Source organism: Netta rufina (assembly GCF_964035555.1).
Source record: "Netta rufina genome assembly, chromosome: 5".
Lineage (NCBI taxonomy): Eukaryota > Metazoa > Chordata > Aves > Anseriformes > Anatidae > Netta > Netta rufina.
Window position 1 is genome coordinate 41799350 of NC_140128.1, and position 20849 is coordinate 41820198.

Sequence of the window (20849 nt, forward strand, 5' to 3'; positions counted from 1 at the left end):
GGGCAGTTCACTGGAGATATACACATAGATCTGAACCCTCACAATCAGAAGGCCTACTGCTATCTCGCGTGTGACTGATCTAATCAACTACTGGATATAAAACCAGTGATAGGACTGCCAGAGCTCTTTGTATCTGGGAAAAACAACAACAACAACCCTCAAAAAAAAAACAACATTGATTCCACTGGTGTTAGCTGTGAAAGCTGGCCCAAGGATTTCAGCATACTCAGAGCATGTGGTGGCAAATTCACCTTCCAGAAGGGAATGAGGAAAGACCTGCTGAGGCCACAGGCTCGGACAGGGAAAAGGTTAGACATACCAGCTGCTGTGCCCTGAGAAAACTGACATCCTTCAAGGTAGGGACAGAAGGAAATCCTCAGGTATGGGGGATCTCAGGTATGTCCAAAACAGAGGCACTTTCAAAATGGGGAGGTTTTGGGTAGCATCTGCAAAAAGTGGTCTTGAGAATTAGATCTGGATGTAGGACCCTCATTTCTGCCTAAATTCTGCATCCTTTTGTGGCTTTGGTCTGTAAAATGGGGGTATGCAGCCTTTCCAAGTGACCGTGAGGATAAAAGTATTCATGGTTTTGAGGTAATGGTGCTAAAATTCTGGTAAATGGGGAGCCAGAGATAGATGAGGGCTGCTTACTCACACCGTGCTTCCTTTCTCAATAACTAATAGCATGTCTAGGCTTTGATGTTGATGGGTAGGCAGAAGAGTGGTCTTGATTAAAAGCATTAATTTACCTCTCTGAGATAACAGATTCATATACACAGGTCTAAATCAGGAGTAACTCCATCAAAATAAACAGCCCTCAGGTAAAACGGGTGTAAAAGAGAAGAGAGCCAGGCAGCATCTAGCAGATATATGACAAGGTAAATGGGTGAACACAAGGAAAGTGAATTATTGTTATTATATGTGCACGTTACATTCAGTGCCATTAAAAACTAATACTACAAAGAAAATACCTTTCAAGCTTTCAAAGTATAGGCAATAGCGGCTGCCAAGAACTCATCAGAATCTGTGAATGTTTCCTTTGTATATGTTGCCTTCATTGCAGCATTGATGTAAATCGGGAGCACCTTCATTGGCATAAATCTGACAGGAGAAAAAAATCAGGTCTGCTAGCTCTAAGAAAATTAACTGAGACCCATTGACTCAAGAAAACCTTTAGAAAATTTGAATTGCATCTTAAATGAACATTTAATTTCATAATTTGTCACCTTAGATAATAATGTTAAGAGATCTATGCCAGTACAAACCACTGCGTTAATTACAGTAAAAGCCATCAAATTAAATTAAATTTCTGGAATCAATAGCATTTCTGCAAGTACCATCCCTAATGACAGCCATACCTTTCATTAGGAGTTTTATTAATGCATGTGTTATATCTGTCACCTTCAGTTGTGAGCAAATTCGCTATATGTTAATTCACACCAGATAACAATCGTTTTCCTTGTACTTACCTTCTAAACCTGCTGATAAGATATGTCAACACCTATACTTCTTTTTTTTGTTTGTTTGTTTGTTTTATTTGGGGATTTTGTTTGAGTTTTGTTCTTTTTTATTTTAAATTTACTGCTAAATGACAGTTTCCAGGGATTTTAATTGTAATAATGGACAATAATAGTGAAGAGTAAAAACTCTACTCTCTTTGCTGCAGTCTCCACAAATGTGGAGTAATAACCCAGTAATGAAATCTAAGCACATAAAGTTTTATAAGTTTTTCTTCTCACTTCAAGGGGAAAGTATTCTCATGCTTCCACACAGACAAACCATGGCAATATTCATACAGTTGTTTACACACACTCTCCAAATAATCTGCTTACATTAAGTTTAGATCTAATACTCTAGAAAATTCAGCATCACACCAGCCTTCCTGTTTATCAAGTGTTTTCACGCTGTGTATCACAGTCAAAGCATCACCTCCTTCAATAGACACTCTCATGACAAACTGCCAGGACACTATGAAAATTGCTGTGAGTGCATAACACCTTATGCTAATTTCCAGCATGTTTAATCTCTGCAGTCTTACCTCCTTCTACCAACCATATCATCAGCAAACTTTTCCAAAGCAACATAACCTTAATTACATTTTAACTTCATCACAGAGAGAAGTGATATATTCATTTACTGTTGGGAGGCAATTTTCAGGTTGAGCTGTGGGTGGTTTTCTTTTTTCAGGCACAACTATTTTTTTTCAGGCACAACTATTTTTTTCAGGCACAACTATAACAAAGTATTAGAAAAATACGTGCTTTTCCTTAGCTCTTAGTCATTCTTTAGTAGACTATAAAACTGATTTTAAAAAAACAAACAAACAACAACAACAAAAAGCCACCACCAGCAACAAAAAAACACTTTTCATGTAACAACAACTGACTGTATGAACATAAGGTTAAGGTGTCCCTCCTTATGTTAACAAATTTTAGCCACTTGAAATACAGCTGTCTGATTTAAATCAGTTGGTTAAACACCTTCCACACATGAACAGCCTTTTTGGTCCCTCTGTGGCACAGCTGAGGCACAGGCAACTCGATCTAGGTGTGATGAACCCACCCATAGCCTCCACATCATGGGTGTCACAGAGGAATCTCCACTTAGTTTTACTGCCAGTAGGCAGTAAGGTAAGTAAGTAAGCCAGTAGGGGCATACAGCATTTAGCATTCGTAACCCATACCTGAACTGATAAATAATGAAAAAAAAATGTTATATTTGAGGCAGGAATTATTAAGAAAAAATGGAAGTTTTGCCCGACTCAAACAAGGAACTGAAAATATCATGAAAGATGACAAGTACAAAGAATCTTGTTGACCTGTGAAAATTTTGAATTTAAGGGATCAGAATTCACTTTCAGGTGCCAGAAGCTCCCAGGACATCCACCCAACAGGCCGGGGAGACCCAGGGCATATGGACTACCTATCTTCACTTAACTTCACAGCATTGCACACCACAAATAATGCTTGTCTGTGAGAGGACTGATTGTATCACCTGCTGTCTGCTCAGCTGCACCCTGTCCAGATTCACCAGGAGGTCAACATGACATGTATAAACACATTCACAATGAAAGAATGATTACAACAAAGCATTCAATTTTGCAAGGAAGCCCTTTAGATAGCAAGTGGATCTGTCAGCCACCTGCAACTTCAGCTGATGTGAGGTGTTGTGGGGAGGAGACCTCAGGTCACCTCAGTTAGCACCCAGAAACAAGGAGCAGTCCATGCCCTCTTTCAAAGAAGGTAGTTTCACCCAAGACATCCGGTGTGGCACTGAAATGCCCTCAGGGCAGGCTCTCATGGCACTTAGCAGCCTTCCCTGGTGCTCACCAGCAGTTCCTCTTCTTGCCTATGTGCTCCAGCCCCACTGCAGGCAGGAGGAGGTAGAACTCTACAGGCTACCCTCTCCTTCACCCTGTGCTCCTCATTCAACTCGAGTGACCCCTGCTTTGTGATCTGAAGGAAGGAAGGACCTTATGGAAAAAACAGTGTTATTGTGTAGAACAAGTCTATCTCCTGGTGCACACAGGAGGGCACCAGGTAGGATTGTAACCTGTTGAAGATTCTCAAAGATCATTACAAGACACTTATTTTGACATTTTCTTCCTTCTGCGTGCTTAACATTGCAACCTTAATGGTGTTGTTCTAATTCTTATTATTTTATTATCTGATTAATTTTTAGTTTTCTGATACAGCTAGACTCATTGCCAAAGACTTGTTCACAAAAGCCTTGGGATTTGGTGACACACTCCCAGCAAGGCAGCACAAAAAGGCCTGTTCAGCTTTATCTGTCCTAAAAATACCCAGTTGGCTCACTTGAGGCCCATCTGGCCTAGTAATTCCTACACTGGCCAAAAGCAGATGCTTGGGAAAATGTAGAAACAGGAAAACATAAAGTGATACTTCCTTTTAACGTATTCCCAACAGCCAGCAATGTTTGGCTCAGGCAATTCCTGAGTGATGTCTTTAGATTTAATAGGTTTAATAGATAGGCTTCTTCATCCATTCACTTCAGACCAAGAGACAGAGAATGTCTCTTGAGACTACAGGAGATGTATAAGGAAGGGGAGCTGGGAAGAGGGGCATCCAGGGCTTTGGACAATATCTAGGACTTTGGCCAAATCCCCTGGCCTAGGACACCTGCAGAAAGCTCAAAGGCCCTGTAATAGGTTGTGGAGAAGGAACTTATTAGGCTTTGGTTGTTATTTGTGAAGAGTTTCTTGTCTGCACAGGGTATTTTACCTCAGTCCTGATATGTTAAATCTTTCTTCCTTGGAGGTTTAAAATATATTTGTTTTCAGCCTTTCTCCTCAGTCTCTGTCTGTTGCTTGCAATACTAGAATAACACAGAGGCTAAAACAGCCTGACGTGGACTTCCCCTAGAGATGTGTCAGGTGGTCAGGAGCAACCTCGATGTTTCAGCATCCTAACTCAGCAAAATACAGATTCCTGGAAACAGGTTTTTCAGCCGTGCCAAGAATGTTGCACCAAGCAATGCTGTTATCGATCCAGACCACGCAATGAATAACTTCATGTATACAAGGACAGATCAAGTGTACTTCATAAAGAATTCCTTGAGAGTCTAATGAAGCACAGGGTTACACTTTTGCCGTAAACCCACCGCTGTTCGCCTGGAGGCACGCTGCCACCTCCTTGGATCGCTCACTGAAGCAAAGATCAGTTTTGTGAGATTTGAAGGTCACCCCCCCAGCCTCTCCTGCAGAGCAAGGCCAGCTTGCAGGCTCGCTGCGCTTTTCTGCAGGGCTCAGGCACCACTAGAGGGAAACACAGCACCACCCTCGGCAGCTGCCGCGGAGGCCGAGGGCCGGGAGAAGGCTGAGGAGAAGCCGGGCACTTCCCCAGGGGCTGTCCTGCCCTGGGACACCCTTCTGCAGGGCACTGCAAGGGAATTGGGGCCGCGGGGGGGTAAATCCCACAACGGGTGGCAAGGGAGGAACCCAGTCCCAGTGAACTGGAGGAACTGCCAGTGAGAAGTTGGAGGGCTCATGGGGTTGAGGGCCTCCTGATGGGAGGCACGCGGATATTTCTGTATGGATAACATGAAGGGCGTCGGGGGAATCTGCCCCTGGTCCATAATTAAATTGACATGAAGAGCTGCCCCCTGGTCTGAGAGAGAGAGACAGGAGGTTTGTTCTCTCTTTGTCACACTGTCTCTGAAGGAACCACCTGGAGGCTGAGAGGCCCCAGGCATGGCACTCACAGGGGCAGAAGTCCTCCACAGCATCTTCCCAGAGGCTGCAGCTCCAACCAGCCCGGTGCAGGCAGCGAGTGAGGGCTCATCACCAGCCTGCCTGGGCAAGTGACCCTTCTCTGCTTCAAAGGTGCTGGATTCACTACTTTCCAGCATGGAAGAAAGGTGTTCAGCAGTTTTCCTGGAAGTCTCATGTTTCAAGCTTTCCTTTGGCTTAGCAGGGAGAGGTGAATGCATTCAGCTTATAAAAAGACACTGCTGTTCCAAACAGCTCCTGGATCGGTTTGTTGCTAACAAGAATACTATCAAAGGACGGATCAATGACACAAAGGTTGACAAGAATGATCATTATCGTCGTCATTGTTCTAACATATGCTTACCTTATATAATAGACATTTCCTCCCCAGACTTGGCCTTTAATGAAAATTATGTCCAATTCTCACCATGTTGTTTTACATATCCTTGAATGATCTAGAAAAGGGAGTAAGGAGCCAAGTAGCAAAGACCACAGCTGATACAGAATTAGCCATAACAGGTAAAACTGTGACTGAGAAGAATAGCAGTAATGTATTCTCTGCTACGTCATATTATGAAACCCTATGTATGCATGAACAGTCATGGGCTTTAAATGGGCTGTTTCTACTGTAGGAAATAAAACTATTAGAGAATGTCCAGAGGAGGGCTACAAAGATAGTGAAGGGCCTAGACGGCAAGATGTATGAGAAGCAGCTGAGGCCCCTTGGTTGTTCAGCCCCAAGAGAGCAGGCTGAGGGGAGGCCTCATGGCGGCCTGCAGCTCCCTCACGAGGGGAGCGGAGGGGCAGGTGCTGAGCTCTGCTCTCTGGGGACAGCGACAGGATCTGAGGGAATGGCATGGAGCTGGGACAGGGGAGGGTCAGGCTGGGGGTTAGGGAAAGGTTCTTCAACAAGAGGGTGGTTGGGCACCAGAACAGGCTCCCCAGGGCAGTGGTCACAGGACCAAGTCTGTCAGGAAGCATTTGAACAACGCTCTCAGACATAAAGTCAGATTCTTGGGTGGTCCTGTGAGGAGCCTGTGAGAAGCTCCCATATGAGAAGAAACTCAGCAGGTTAGAAGTAGACTAGCTGAGGTTTGGAAAGTAGACAGCAGAGGGTGGTGACAGCTCAGTCTCATCACTGGTGGCCTTAAGAAGATGTAGAAGGAATCTCATTCCCTGTTTCACATAACAGAAGTACTCCTTTCTCTCTATTAAAACAAACACCAGGAAGTCGTGGTGGAGTTTTGTTTTCAGTGTATGTTTAATTAAATCTCATTGTCACAGGATATTGTGGAGACCAAAGATGTGGAGAAGCCCACCAAGGGATTAGATACATTCACTGCAGCTAAATCCACAAGTAGCTACTAAAAATATGTGCACAGGAAGCTCCTAAAGCTCTGAAAGCTGGATGCACAGTCCAGGAGGTGAACCATTACATACATATCTGCTTCTTCTTTTTCTTCTGTAGGTATCTTCAGATGGATAGTGTCAGAGATAGGGTGCTGGACCATGTGGATTGGTATGCTATAGCCAAGTTGGAAAGCTGGATCACCACAAGGCTATGATTTTTCTGAAGTTCATATGGAATTTAGGATGTAGTTGGGAACTGACTTTCCACCTACAAAGCATTATACCTGGGATACAGCATTGAATAACTCAGGAGCAGCTTCCCTGCACAACTGCAAACCAGAGTTTCACTTGCTGGTCTGGAAGCAGGCGGTAAAAGTGATTAGCAGTGGAAAGACACTAGACAGCTGTAATCATCTAAATGCCTTCCTATTAACCATGTGAGAAACTAAATCCTCACAATCACATTCGTTAGTAAATGCTAATGACAAACTGACTACATGAAGTTTCATTTGATTAGGTATAAGAATCCTACCCCAATATAATTACATTACACAGAATGACCTAAAAAAAATAAAACCAGCCTGCCTTGGAGAGCAAATAACTGTTAATAGTAAGAAACAAGCAGAGAAGCCCTGTCCTTGCAGTACAAGGACTGCTCCTGCTGCCAAGCAGCTTGACTGCACCCACATGCAACCAACAGCCCGTGGCGAATGGCGCAGTGTGGCCAGGTTCCCTCGGCCGATGGTAAAATGCCACCAAGGTGCCTGGGGCAGCTCTAGCCTCACTGCAGGACCTGCTGCTGTGACCCATCCTGGCACAGCCCTGAGGATGCAGCGGATGTTGAATGCGAGCAGGACTGAGCCAGTCTGGCTGCAGCACATCGTGATGATTCACGGTGTATTAGCCTCATTCAGAAAACTCTGAAATGTCATAGTGAGAGCAGATAGCGGGCAGCAGGAGAAATTTGCTTTGTTGATGGCTGTGCTGTTTCTCACCCCAGGGGAACAACGTGGTTCGACGGATGGGGCATTGGTACGAAACATGTGAGCACAATCTGGCTGCCGCTGACTTCAGAGGTGCTGGGTTTTTGCCATCCCTGGCACCCCACATTGTGAAAGTACGTCACCGGTCTCTGTGCTAGATGTGCTCACTCTTTCCTGCATTTGCAAAGCAGCGTGAGAGCTAAACATAAGAATTCATAGAGAAATGTGAAAATAACACAGCAGACATCAGTCTTCTGAGCAGGCTGCCTTCTTCATAACTTGGCTGATCCTATTCTTGAAATATTGCTGAAAAATATGTTTTCCTGAAATCATCTCCACAGAGCACGCACTGTTGTTAACTAAGAAATAGCTCTGCTCATGGCCTCATGCATTCATATTCAATAGCCACAGCATCTTCCTTCCCTGCTCACAAAGGAAAAGTGGCACAGACTCAGCACCCCAAGTGGTACAGATTTGGGCTCCTCATGCTGGTGAGCAAGAAGAGGTAAGGCTGCTTGCCCCACACACCAGCTGAACATAGTGGAGAAGGAGCTCACAGCGCCCTTGAAGGAAGGCTGAGAGTAATCCTAGCTCCAAGCTGAAGCCCACTGAATCTGCAGCGTCCATCATTTCTAGATACCCAGGTCTGGAGGTGACAAGCGCTATGGCAGTGTCTCTGAACAACAAAATAATCACATGCATCGTGGTCCATTCATAGCATGAAGTACTTCAGAAAAAGAAAAAGGAAAAAAAAAAAAAAAAAAGCAGCATGAATCCTGATCCTAGGTATGGCAGTGATGAGAGCATGAGGAGAGTGAAAGCCTGAGCCAGAGGTTTTGGGAGGGGGTCAGACCACAGGAAATCCTTCAGACAGGGAGGCAGAAAAGAAAACATAGCCTCTCCAGAGAGGCTATGTCACATTTCTCCGAGGGCACAAGTCCCTCAGCTGATGAAAGCTGCAACCAAAGAGCCCCTGGGGATCGTGTCACCGCTCCCTTTCTGCTCCCCAGCCTGACTGGTGGCCGCTGTGCACTGCCAGCTGGGGGACATCGTGTGCACGGAGGCCTCCCAGGCAGCTGGCAGCCCCTCCCGCACCGACCCTGCAGATGAATTCTTTATATGTAATCAAATAAAAGGGAAGGTTATTAGATTTGAATTAGCAGTCACTAACACAATTGATTGTGTGGATTTTGTCATCTAAATGGTCAATGGTAGGACATTTGGATAATTATTACTGTTTAGTGATATTTCTTCAGCTAATTGTTTTTATTGAATGACTCACTTCGATGATGCAGCTGAAATTAGTGAGCAGCTGGGCTCCAGAGGACAGACTTTTATATGCCCAATCCACCTCCCAGAGGCTTCATCCTTCCTGTGAGACAGCACGTGTGGTCCCTCTGGATGTTCCTTAGGCAAGGAGCCGTTTGGGAACTATTTCTGCCAACACATGCCATGGGATGATCCCTCACAGTGGCTCACCCCATCAGGGTTAAATAAACATGAGCTGAACTTAGCTAACAAACTCAGCCAAGGTGGGGTTTTTCCAGACTCCACTCGAGTGGGTGCCACCTGTGAGGGTAGCAGTGCAACAGCCCCAGGAGCCAAGATGTTCCCTCTTCCACCCTGTTAAACACAACCCACCCTCACCCCTGGGAGCAAAGCCCTGTTGGAGCTGCCCTCCTGCCCGCTTCTCCACAGAGGGGTAAGAGCTGGGTTTGCCCACCTGTAGTGTCTGGAAAAGCCTGGATGAGCAGCATGCTGCTCCAGCAGGATGAGCACACCCGTGCCTGTAACCAACAGCTTCTTCTGTGTATGAGGTCTCCCCAGACCACTTCTGTGCCCCACAGAGTGGTGGCATCACAGCAGTGTTTACCAGAGTCCTCTGTACGGGGCAGCTGAGGAGAGCTGGTAAGGTATGGAGGAGTGGGAGTAGGTCTCAAGGTCACACTGTGCTGGAAACTGTGTTTTTGGGTCATCTGGCTTGTTTGTAATTCTGCTGTACGTTGTCATTTGAGATTGACTGATGGGACTGTGCAGGCTGGATCCACCCACCCTTAACCAGGGAGGAGACGGAGAGCAACCCAGTGCCTCTTCCCAGGTGTGTGCATTACCCCGTGCTGCTCCTGCACAGCCAGCAGAGCAGGGCAGCTGGGGGAGCACCCCTGGCCCAGAGAGCGGGGAGCTTGGGCTCGAGCTTCTCCCTGGTCCCACAGCACTGCTGGCTGTGAGGTGACAGCAACACGACGGGCACACTGCTGTCCTGCAGGGGGTCAGACTCCTGGAAGCCCTGGTAGATGTGGATATTTTGTGGTGTCTTCTCCCTCCCAGGAGCGCGGGGTGAAGCGCTGCCAGCTGGGGAGGGTGCAGAGGGGGCTGCAATGAGCGCGGTGGGATGCAGACTGTGGGAGGGGTTTGTGACTGTGCATGCAGGTAGGAGCAGCATTAAATTATGTGACTGTCAATTGCTTGTTTCACAGAGGGACTAATAAAACTTTGCACAGCTCGGGGGGAAAAACACACCCTTCCCTCCCACTTCCCTCACTGGCTTTCCCACAAACATATTTCGGAGCCTCCACGAATCTCCCCATCTGAAGCATAAAACCAAAGCAGTGGCCCTAAGACCGTGTTGCCAGAGGTCAGGGTTTTCCTAAACACATTATCTGTGTTTCCTGCTCAGAAATGTTGTCCCGGAAGAATTCAAGGACTACTTTTTCCCCACTTGTTCCTGGACATTGAGGGAAGGCAGGCACCGTGTGTCATCGGGGCTACGCTGCGCGCCTCCAGACGTCACCACACCGCCCATGCACAAACCGTCTGGCCAAGAAGGAGCTTATCCCTGAGACATTTCTGCCTGAGGAACACCACAGCCCTTATTCTGTAAGCATCGCCCACTAAATCTGAAGAAATAGAGCCCTGCAGGACGTAACACTGAGTGAGAAGTCATCCCAGGAACGGGTGCAACCTTGGAGGGAGAGAGAGAGACACTTAACTCCATCCAGACTGAAAAATCTGCATGGTGCCTCCATCTGCTCCCGCTTCCTCTGCAGCCCCAGTTATGACTGCCCAGCCCAGCACTGTGGCAATCTGTTTCCCTTTCCTGCATCACCCAGTGCAGCTGGGGGACCCCAGCACCAGCAGGCACGGGCACCCTCTGACGTGGACGTGCAGCGGATCTCTCTGCTGTCCCTTGGAGCTCTTCTCATTTGCCCTCCTTAGCTCAGCTACTGTGGGTGCTGCAGCCCTGCTCTCGTCAGCAGCCTTTTGTGAACACAGAGGAAGGATGGGCTGGGGCAGGACATCGTGCCAGAAACACAGCTAGCCCTTGGCAGCACTGCCTGTGCTCCCTGCGGTCACAGCCAGAGCTCCAGGTCTGAGCACAGCCTGGAACTCATCCAGAACAAAACGAGGTTCAAACCTGAGAGCTTTCCCAAGAGCAGCACCGTCAGGAGCACGTCACACTGGGATGTTCGAGGCAAAGCCCCCATGGTGCGGGTTTGGCAGCTGCTGGCACTGACGGGAGTTTCAGACTCAGGTGCTTTATGTGGGGCAGGGGCAGGGGCTGGGGCTGCCCAAGGGCTGCCTGCCTTCGGAGATGGTGTGCGCAAGAGGAACCAACCTCAGGACCTCTGCTCGCAGTCCCAGGGCTTTTTGAGGAAGTACCCAGCCCAAAGTTCATTTTCTGTGGTTCTTTTTTTTTTCTTTTTTTTTCTTTTTTTTTTCCCCCCTCAAGGTTATGCTCTTAGTATTCTGTCTAGTATTTCCTGCTTCCTTCCCCCTCGGCTCCTCAGCTATCTCACAGACACAGTTACAGCACTCAGTGCATTAGCCCCTGCGTTTGCCACATCCGTCCCCAGGGAAATCCCTGGGCCCACACACAGTTCAGCTGCTAATTCAGGCTTGCCGTGTGCCTGTGTTCTGCGGAGGGCTCCAGCTGCTTCAGCTACTTCCATATAAGCAGCATGTTGGCTTTTTAAACTCACCCAGGCTGAAGAGCACCCTTTGCACCCACCAGCTTTAGGCATCAGTGCTGCACAGAGCAACCCAGACCCGCTATGGCTTGGCTCAGAGGCTGCCCAAGTGCAGCCTCTCTTCGGACAGCCCAGCTTTGTCCAGTTCAGTTCTCTAGTTTGTTCAAAATATCATCTCGTACCACATGAAAATTTGCATCTAGAGCCAGCCTCAACCTTCTGGATCCCTAATCCGAAGAGAAAGGAGGTGAGCTCCTTCCTCAGCACATCCCTGCTTGCTGCCTCAACTCCCCCTGTGCCTGGCAGAGGTCTTGGTCTTGAAATCCCTTGGGGCCACTTGTCTGCATGGTCCCATGGTGCTTCTTTCCCCACCTTTGCAGGATTCCTACTTGCTGGGAAAAAGCAGAGAACGTCACGTTATCAAATGTCACAGCTGCCTGCAGGGGAAAGTCCCTTCGTAATTGTCAGTATGCTCCCAGTTCATATTTTCCCTGTCAGGTGCTTCCACTCTGTTTGCAGCCGAAGAAGGGGCTGTACTGATGGGCAGCAATGGTATTCGTGTAGCTGAAGGGGAAGTTGTACAACAAGCCCAAGAGACCTGCCTCTGCTTCCCTGCTTTTCCCCCACCCCACATCTCTCCTGTTCTACATGACAGCAAGCTTTGCTGCAGCGGGCAGCAAGCATCAGCTCAAAGCAGAAGCACTGCAAGCAGCACGCTTCAACAAAACTTCACGGGAGAAATGAAAGGAAAGCACCAAGGAAAGCTTGCCCGCCAAGTGGTAACAGATCTCAAACAAAGTGACCTATATTTACCTTTAAGGCATAACAATAAAAGCAGTTTAAATTTATATGGTACATCTCATCCCTGAGGATCTCCAGATATACAAGCAACTGATACATAAACAGCCCCACAGTTCACACAGAGAAATGCAGATCTTCCCAGGGATGCAATGCGTCGATTTAAGAGAGGCCAGAAATAAGCCACAGTCTAAAAATAAAACCAGAGACTAGCGTGGCCAGTTGGAAATCTGTGTAACAGAATGTCCCTGCTAGGCTCTGGCCCGGACACCCTGCTGAGCTCCCTTTCTGTACCACAGAACAGGCACAGGATGTTATATGCCTAGTCTGGACCTTGGCTTTACACACGGAAAAAAAGTACCTCCCGTGTTGTTGCCTTGGGTATTATATAACCTGAATAAGCCAGGGAAATGTTTCCTACTGCACCCACTGCTGGACTTTTCAGAGCACCTGGCAGTGCCTTGATAGCCTCCGATCGAATGTGTGAGGAGGATGGTAAACAGCCCGCAGGGCACGGGCAGCACTGTGAGACTCATCCAGCCTGACAAAAATAACCTTTGTTTAACTTTGCCCTGTGTCCTTTCAAATTAGTAACAGTCAAATTATTATTAGAAAGTGGGAGGGAAATGTGTTCCCCTCATTTAGCGCTGGACTAGGCGTCTGGACCCGAAAGCAGCCTGGTCCTTATCTCGGCAGCAGCTGTAGATGGGCGGCCGAGATATGCTGGTTTGAACTGCAAAACATGGTCAGAATGACAGTGTTTTCTAGCAAGTGCTTCCTAGCTTCCAGTGCAAAGCAAAAGCCTTAATCCTCTAGGGAAATAAAAGGGAGTCCCATTCCAAAGAGCACACAGATTAGACAGGAGATATCTGCACGTGCACTGGCACATGCAGGCTTACTGCTCTGCTTTGCTTTGCTTTTGGCTCTAGCAGCCTGGGCCAAGATCCTGCTGAATGTTGTGCACTGCCCTTCCTGTCATGTTTACTGCGAGACAGGCACAGCCCCTGAGATTCAATGGGAGGAAACAGTTAATAGATATCTGCAGCAGCAATCACAAAAGGACGAAGTTGAGGGACAAACTCTGGTAAATCAACAGCACCACAGCGACAGCACTAGACAGGTCTCATGATTAGTGTGGCAATCAGGAAATTACAGTTTAATGTGTTTGCTTGAGGAAGCAGCACGAGAATCTTTCATGTCCTTTAAGAACTGATTAAAACCCTACTGCCCCTTTTCAGTATTCAGGCACGCAAGGCTGCTTCTCAGAGCCCCGCCAGCTGCTTGCTGCAAGCTAGAGTAAAACCAAACATACCATTCCTGCAGCCCCGCAGCCCTGCAAATTGGGTGTTCACAGTACCTAGAGCAGCAGGCACTTTTGCAAAATCCAGTCCTTGGGTATCTGGTGCAAAACCACCTCCCATGGTCCCAGCCCTTTGCATCGGTACAGTGCCATTTAGGTAGCCCCATTTTTTGGGAATGACCTCAGTACTGTGCTGTCTGTGTAACAAGGAGCCAGACCCATTTGCAGAGCATCTCCCACGGATTTTACTAAGCTCCTTCAGGCAGCAGGGACTCCTAACATAGTCCTAGAGGACAAAAAGGCATTCAGGTTGGCACAAACTACAGCAGCATTCATGAAGTTTGCTCCTGCTTCAGCGTGGGTAGATGTGATCCTTGTGCTGGCCCCGTCCCTGGGTTGGGATGGCTGCTCCGTCCCCAGGGGCACACCACACATGGGCGAAGGGCTGCCCAGCAAATCTGAGCAACCACACAACTGAAAGGGGAAAACCAAACACTGAAAAGTTGAGTTTGTTTCTTTCTGTTATATTTGTTCATGCTTGTGGACTGTATGGAAAATTGTACAGAGTAACTGCTAGAATGAGTTAACTTTCAGGAAAAGGACGGTACCTCAGTGGCATAAAAGCAGCACCGGTGACCTTCACCACAGCTAAGAAACCTTTGTTTTATATTATCTCCTGCACGCTTAAGCTATCCCTCTAAGCAAATATTGTAAAACACTGTTGTTAGCTGAGAGGAGTTCCCGAGAAGATAGCAGCTTTATTTGTTTTAATAGGAGTCCTGCTTGCCCATGCATCCGCTGGCTGTCTGCTACTGTACAGAGATGGATTAGGCTTAGGGCAGAGCCGGTTCTTGAGCTGTGCTTTTGGCTGCCTCTTAGCCTCAGCACTGCCTCACGTCTGGGGCCCTTCATCACTGAGACTGTCAAAGCTACTATTACCACTGGGGACGTCATTTTTCTTTGTACAAAGAAAAACAGCAGAGACGTCAGTAAATGTGCAGCACTGATGTGCACCCACTCCCACCCAAAGCTCAGCTCCTGCTGCCAGGGCACAGCCAAGCACCTGGGCACCGCGGCCCCGTGCAGCAGAGGCTGGTGCTGCCTCTGCCGGGGCAGGAAGTGGGCTGATCTTTCCATCCAGAAATCATTTTCCATCTTCTTTCCGCCACCTACAACTGGCTGAAGCACCACAGCGTTCAGATGTACACAAAATGAGAGCATCTCAGCTCGCGTGCCTCCAAAATGAGGTTTCTGCTGGCAAACATTTTCCAAAAATAGCCCCGAGGTTGCCTGTGACAGCAGCTGGAAGTCACTTGCAGAGGCAAAAAACTTGTTTTGCTGAACTCGGTTTCCAGCCATCGCAGCGAGGACGGGAAGTTTGCAAGCTTAATTTCTGCATAGCTCTGGTGAGGCAGCTCGGTGCTTGCTGGGCTCGGTGCCCCTGCTAGTTGGATCAGGAGCTTGCTTTCCATCTCCCCTCCTTGCTTTTGCACAGAGGCAGGTGGGAGGAGAATCATTTGTTAATTAAATTTCCCCTGCCAATTTACATTAAAAAGGGGAAACTCTTTCAAGAAGCTCGCAAAACTTTCATAACCCTTAACCTATAAAAGAAAGAGCTTCACGGCTTTTCTAAACCTGCCCAAAAGCACCACCGGGTTGTCCCAGGCCCAGAGATGAATAATGAAAAAAAGCCCAGGAATGGTACGGCTGGGCTGAAAATCAGAAACATCTGTTTACGGAAAGCCAGGCGTCTTCCCTCTCCTCTGGCTCCCCCTTTCATCTTTGGATTTTCTCACAAGCCCTTTTTTTCAAAGGGACACCATCCCATGGGAAAATGGCAAAAGCAAAAAAAAAACTCTCCGACACTGTTAGTCAGCGAGGCCAGCAAGAGTTGCAAGAGGAGAAAAATTCTTAATGGGAATCCCCCCCACATCTGAGAAGCGGCAGCAAAATTCACCAGGGAAAAATTCAGCATCGTCAACCTCCCCGGCGCCTTTTATCCATGTGGGAGCCCGCGTCTGTCCCGTTCTCACTGTGCACGGATGGTAATGAGGAGCAGGGAATAACTGAAATGGATGCAGAGAGTGAGGGTGCTGGGAGAAGGTATCAGTGCTTGGGAAACGAATGAAGCTCCTGTGTCTGTATGGAGGGCCTGAAGCGTCCTGCTTAGCCTTTGACAGGGTCTGGACGTACAGAGTGGAGCAGGATCCTCCTGCCTGCTCCTGATCCCGTGGGCTCCTCCACCATAGGTGCGAGATCCTTCAGGTGCTGTGTGGCACCCTCACACCTGCAGGCTCTGCACTGTTTCACACCAGCCGTCTGCAGCATCCGAGTCTCTCCAAAGCCTGCTACCCCCTCAATTTATGCCAAAATTATTAGCATCACGGTGACCCGACCCAGCCTTTGGCACACGGGGCGCAGGAGCAGCCCCACAGCACACCCCAAGCTCCCCTCCTGCACCCCCAAAGCCCCGCTCGGCCTCCGGGGGAGAGCCCAGGAGCCGGGGGAGCTGCAGCGGGCAGGGGGCCCCGCGGGGAAGCCCCCGGGGGGGGCCGGGCGGCGGCGTCCCCCCGCGGGGCTCCGAGTACTTCCCCGCCGCGGGCAGGGCAGGGCCAGGCAGGGAGGGCGCAGGGAATTCCGCCCAGCCGAGCCGTGCGGTGCTGTGCAGAGCCGGGCCGGCCCCCATCCCTGCCTCCCTCCCCACCCTGTCGCCGCCCCTGGCGCCGAGCAGGACCGGACTCGCCCGGCGAGGCCTTGAGAGGCTGGAAATTCCCTTGGCGGCGGCTCCTCCCCCGCAGAAATCCCCTCCGCCGCCGTCTATATGCGGAGCGCCGCCGCCGCCGCCGCTCACTCGCGGATGCCCGCCCGGCCGCCAGCACCGGCCCCGCTCCCAGCCCCGCTGCCGGCCCCGCTCCCGGCCCCGCTCCCGCCAGCCGCCCTCCTCAGCGCCCTCCTCAGCGCCCTCAGCGCCCCGCCGCCATGCTGAGCGCCCGCCTGGCCGCCGAGCCGCCCGCCGCGGAGGGCTGCGAGCAGCCCCGCAAGGAGCGGCCGGCCGGGCTGCTGCCGCCCGACGACCGGCACGACAGCGGGCTGGACTCCATGAAGGAGGAGGAGTACCGGCAGCTGGTGCGGGAGCTGGAGGACATCCGCCTGCAGCCCCGCGAGCAGCCCGCCCGCCCGCACGGCTGGGCGCAGCAGCTGACCGAGGACGGGGACACGTAAGTCGGGGACGGGGACGGGGACGGGGACGGGGACGGGGACGGGACGGGGATGGGAACGGGAACGGGAACGGGGTCGGGGCCGCCGTCGGGGAGGCGCCGGGCGGGGAGCGGAGCGCGGAAAGTCCCTGGAGCGGCGCCAGGGAGAGGCGGCTCCCGCTGCCGTCGGAAAGCCCCGGCCGCCGAAAGCCCCGGCTTTCGAAACCCGCACATGACTGGGGCCGTGCCCCGGGCACCTCGTCACCCGCGTTCCCGCCGGGGGGGGACTGGGGCTTTTGCGTAGGTTGGCTTAATTTTTTATTTATTTTTTAATAATATATATATTTTTTTGGATGCAGTTTTCTCCACTTGGCGATTATCCACGAAGAAAAAGCCCTCAGCCTGGAGGTGATCCAGCAGACCAGCGGGGACCGTGCCTTCCTGAATTTCCAGAACAACCTCAGCCAGGTACTTTCACCTCGGCACCCCGGGGCACGGATCAACCCCCCCACCGCCCCCACAAAAGCCCTGCGGGGAGTTCCCAAGGAAAAATCGCTTTTTTAATTCAGTGGATATTAAATCAAAGCCTACGTTCAGGAAAGCACCCGAATGACTCTAACCGGTGTTGATGCAACACTGTCTCCCCAGCAGTGGCCTCTTACCGCCCCCATTTTTCAAATATGATGCAATGGGTCTCATCCCTCCTCGCTGGGATGTTAATGATACCCTTCTTACGGATTGCATGTCTGGTATCTGGAGAGCCCCGAGTTCATTGCTTCCAGACTAACGAGCAGCTCTGCACTATGTCAGGAAGCGTAACGAACTGACTTTGTGGGGTGTGTTTTCAGTTGGGCAGAAATCCACAAGCAACTGCAGGGTTTGTGTGTTCAGACACTGCTGCAACATCTGCCATGTAACTCACAGGTTTCTCTTTTCTGTTTTGCCTGCAGACTCCCCTTCACCTGGCAGTGATCACTGGTCAGCCCGAAATCGCTGAGCACCTCCTGAAAGCTGGATGCGACCTGGACATCAGGGACTTCCGAGGAAACACCCCGCTCCATATTGCCTGCCAGCAGGGCTCCCTCAGAAGCGTCAGCGTCCTCACGCAGTACTGCCAGCCCCACCACCTCCTTGCCGTCCTGCAGGCGACCAACTACAACGGTACGCACACGCCGCCATACGCACACCTCAATACACGGCGCTGCAGACGGGGCTGCTGACTTCTGGAGAGCTGGAGAAGCAGCGTTGTTCCCATTTTAATGCTGAGGAGGCCCCAGAACAACGCAGTGTCTGACTTCCTTAAAATGTCACAGGCTGCATCTCCTAGGCCTCCTCGCTGTTGATCATTGGCTCTCGTGGCTTTGAATTTTGCATTTTTAATGAGTGCTTTTGCAGCACTCAATACAGTTATATTTTATATTTTTGCATGTTCCTCTTTTTTTTTTGTTGTTACAATAAGCCACAGTTAAATACTGGAATAAAGCCTCTTAAGAAATCTTTCCAAATCCAGCCCTATTATCCACACTTGATTGAAGTTGGAAAGCTCTTCTGGAAAATACCCCTTTGTTCTGGATGAATTGCAAACTTAAATATCATCCTATCCTATCATCTTGACTGAATTATTAACTGAATTATAGGGCGTTATATTAGACTTAACTCAAATTTTACCTTCATTTATGTCTTACAGGACATACGTGTCTCCATTTGGCATCTATTCAAGGATATCTGGCAGTTGTCGAATACCTGCTGTCCTTGGGAGCAGATGTAAATGCTCAGGTATGTAACTTACACCATGAATTTAACTGAACAGGGCTGTGTAGTCACAAGAATCAACAGGTCTGACGCCAGCAAGCCCAGCTCTCCTAACATGCAATACCTTGTGTTATTTCCAAACAGGAGCCATGCAATGGCAGAACAGCGTTGCACTTGGCCGTGGACCTGCAGAATTCAGAGCTGGTGTCACTTCTGGTGAAGCACGGGGCAGACGTGAACAAAGTGACCTACCAGGGCTACTCCCCTTACCAGCTCACGTGGGGAAGAGACAACTCCAGCATACAGGAACAGCTGAAGCAGCTGACCACAGCTGATCTGCAGATGTTGCCCGAAAGCGAGGATGAGGAGAGCAGTGAATCTGAGCCCGAGTTCACAGAGGATGAAGTAAGTGGCCATTTGCACCTTTTCAAGAGATGGGTCAAATCCTGCCCTTTGTGGTTTGGCTGGTGCTGCTCTGATGACCTCTTACCTACATAACTTGTGGGGATAAATAGCTCCTAAAGCAGGGTTACACTGCCAACTGTCAGAAAGGTGGCAAGTTGGGGCAGAGATATAAATAGAAGAAGCTTAAGAATAAAATATAAACAATACACTGGGGAATGGAGGTTAACTTCACACGATGCACGCTTCTGAGCGTTGTTTTGTTCCTGACACCTACAGAACCTTATGAGATGAAATTTAAGCTAATTGGTGTTAAGTTAATTGGTGTTTTTTGCCTCCCCAGCATTTGTTTTTCTGACGTTAGAGCAAACGTAACCATTTCAGTGTAGAAATTGTAGACACCACTGAAGTCAGGGCACACAGCATTTGGCTGTTTTCCCAGAGTAGATAGGATACTCCCAGTAGGAGTTTTGCATTAACAGCATTCTCTGTTTTTCTTTCAGCTTATGTACGACGACTGCTGTATTGGAGGACGACAGCTGGCATTTTAAAGCAGAGGTTTCTGTGAAAAGTGACTGTGTACATATGTATAGAAAAAGGACTGACTTCCTTCATTTAAAAAGAAAGTCTAAATGCAGAGGAGAAGACAGTACCAAAATACTACACTGCCCAGCCAGGAGCACGAAATGGTAATAAGAACAGTTGGTTCCACGTTCTCACCTGTATTTAAGTAACAGGAGTGGGATGTGTAACATCGTTAGAGATCTGTGATTACGCACACCACCTGATAAAGAGCTGTATATCTCATCGTCTCAGCCAGCTGAAGATAACAGACTACTACTACACATCCAGCGTGCTGCTGACAGAAATGCATTCAAGAGCTACCTTGCAACGCGGAGTACCACGAGGGATGTTGTTCCCTAGAGGCCAGATGGGCTCATACAAACGCCCCATGTGCTGGAGGCTGTGTGTTGGGCTGGTGTAAGGCTGTTGGCACTCCTTTGCCTCGCTGACAGACCCCAGGTGCTCTTGGGGCGCAGGGCAGCAGGCAGAGGAGTTAGAGAGGAGATGTGGCCTCCTGGCTGTTACGAGAAAGGTAGCAATGATGTTAACTGTGGGCATTGGAAACAATGCGTTTCACACCGTGTGTGTCATAATTGCTACACTTTTTAGCAAATGTATAGAATGTAAATACTGTACATTTTTGTTTATAATTATTTTGGTACATGTGAGATATGTATTTATTAAAAAAAGTCAGATTACTGTACCTGGCCTGTGAAGCAATTTGTTGTACCTCAACTGTCCTGAGCTGCGTGGGACCCACACGGTTAGCTTTCTCAGAAGTACTTGACACTTACTAGACCTACAAGGTCAGAGGCCCGGGGGTTTTAGGGGGTTTACTGCAGTAGGAGTAAGACATCTAAGCAGCTTTCAGCTCTCAGCCCTTCTGCAGCTAATTTTAGCAGTACACGTAGGTGTAGCTTCCTGTGCCCGTTGTCGTGGGCGGGTAGGGGGCTGGGATTCCCCCTCTGTCACACAAGTGCCAGACCGCCCAGGCCATGCGGAGACTTCCAGACCATCTCTGGTGGTAACTGCCCGCCCTGGTGGCACCTTTTGTTCCATCTCCGGTGGCTGCGGGCACAGCCAGGATGCAGAACGTGGCTTGAAACTTGGCTGCTCTTGTGTTGACTTGCTGAGGGAGGTTTGCAGAGCAGCACCGTGCCTGCCTTCCCTCTCATTTATCACAGCCCAGCTCCGGTTTGAACTCGGACACCTTCAGACTTTCCAGCGGGGATTTCCACAGGAAGAGGGAGCGCATGCCCGGGAAGGAGCGCTGCTGCTTCCCCCCCTGAAATTCAGGCAGGGGCCTCC

The 20849-nt window shown here is 49.4% G+C and overlaps 1 protein-coding gene across 1 annotated transcript; it reads left to right on the forward strand.

The window, feature by feature from the left end:
* Positions 1-16391: 16391 nt before the first annotated feature.
* Positions 16392-20244, forward strand: NFKBIA (NFKB inhibitor alpha). Its single transcript, XM_084287203.1, has 6 exons — positions 16392-16844; positions 17183-17291; positions 17774-17984; positions 18511-18599; positions 18720-18980; positions 19481-20244. Exons 1-6 carry the CDS (start codon positions 16606-16608, stop codon positions 19526-19528), a joined length of 957 nt encoding a protein of 318 aa, XP_084143329.1. The 5' UTR covers positions 16392-16605; the 3' UTR covers positions 19529-20244.
* The last annotated feature ends 605 nt before the right edge of the window (positions 20245-20849 follow it).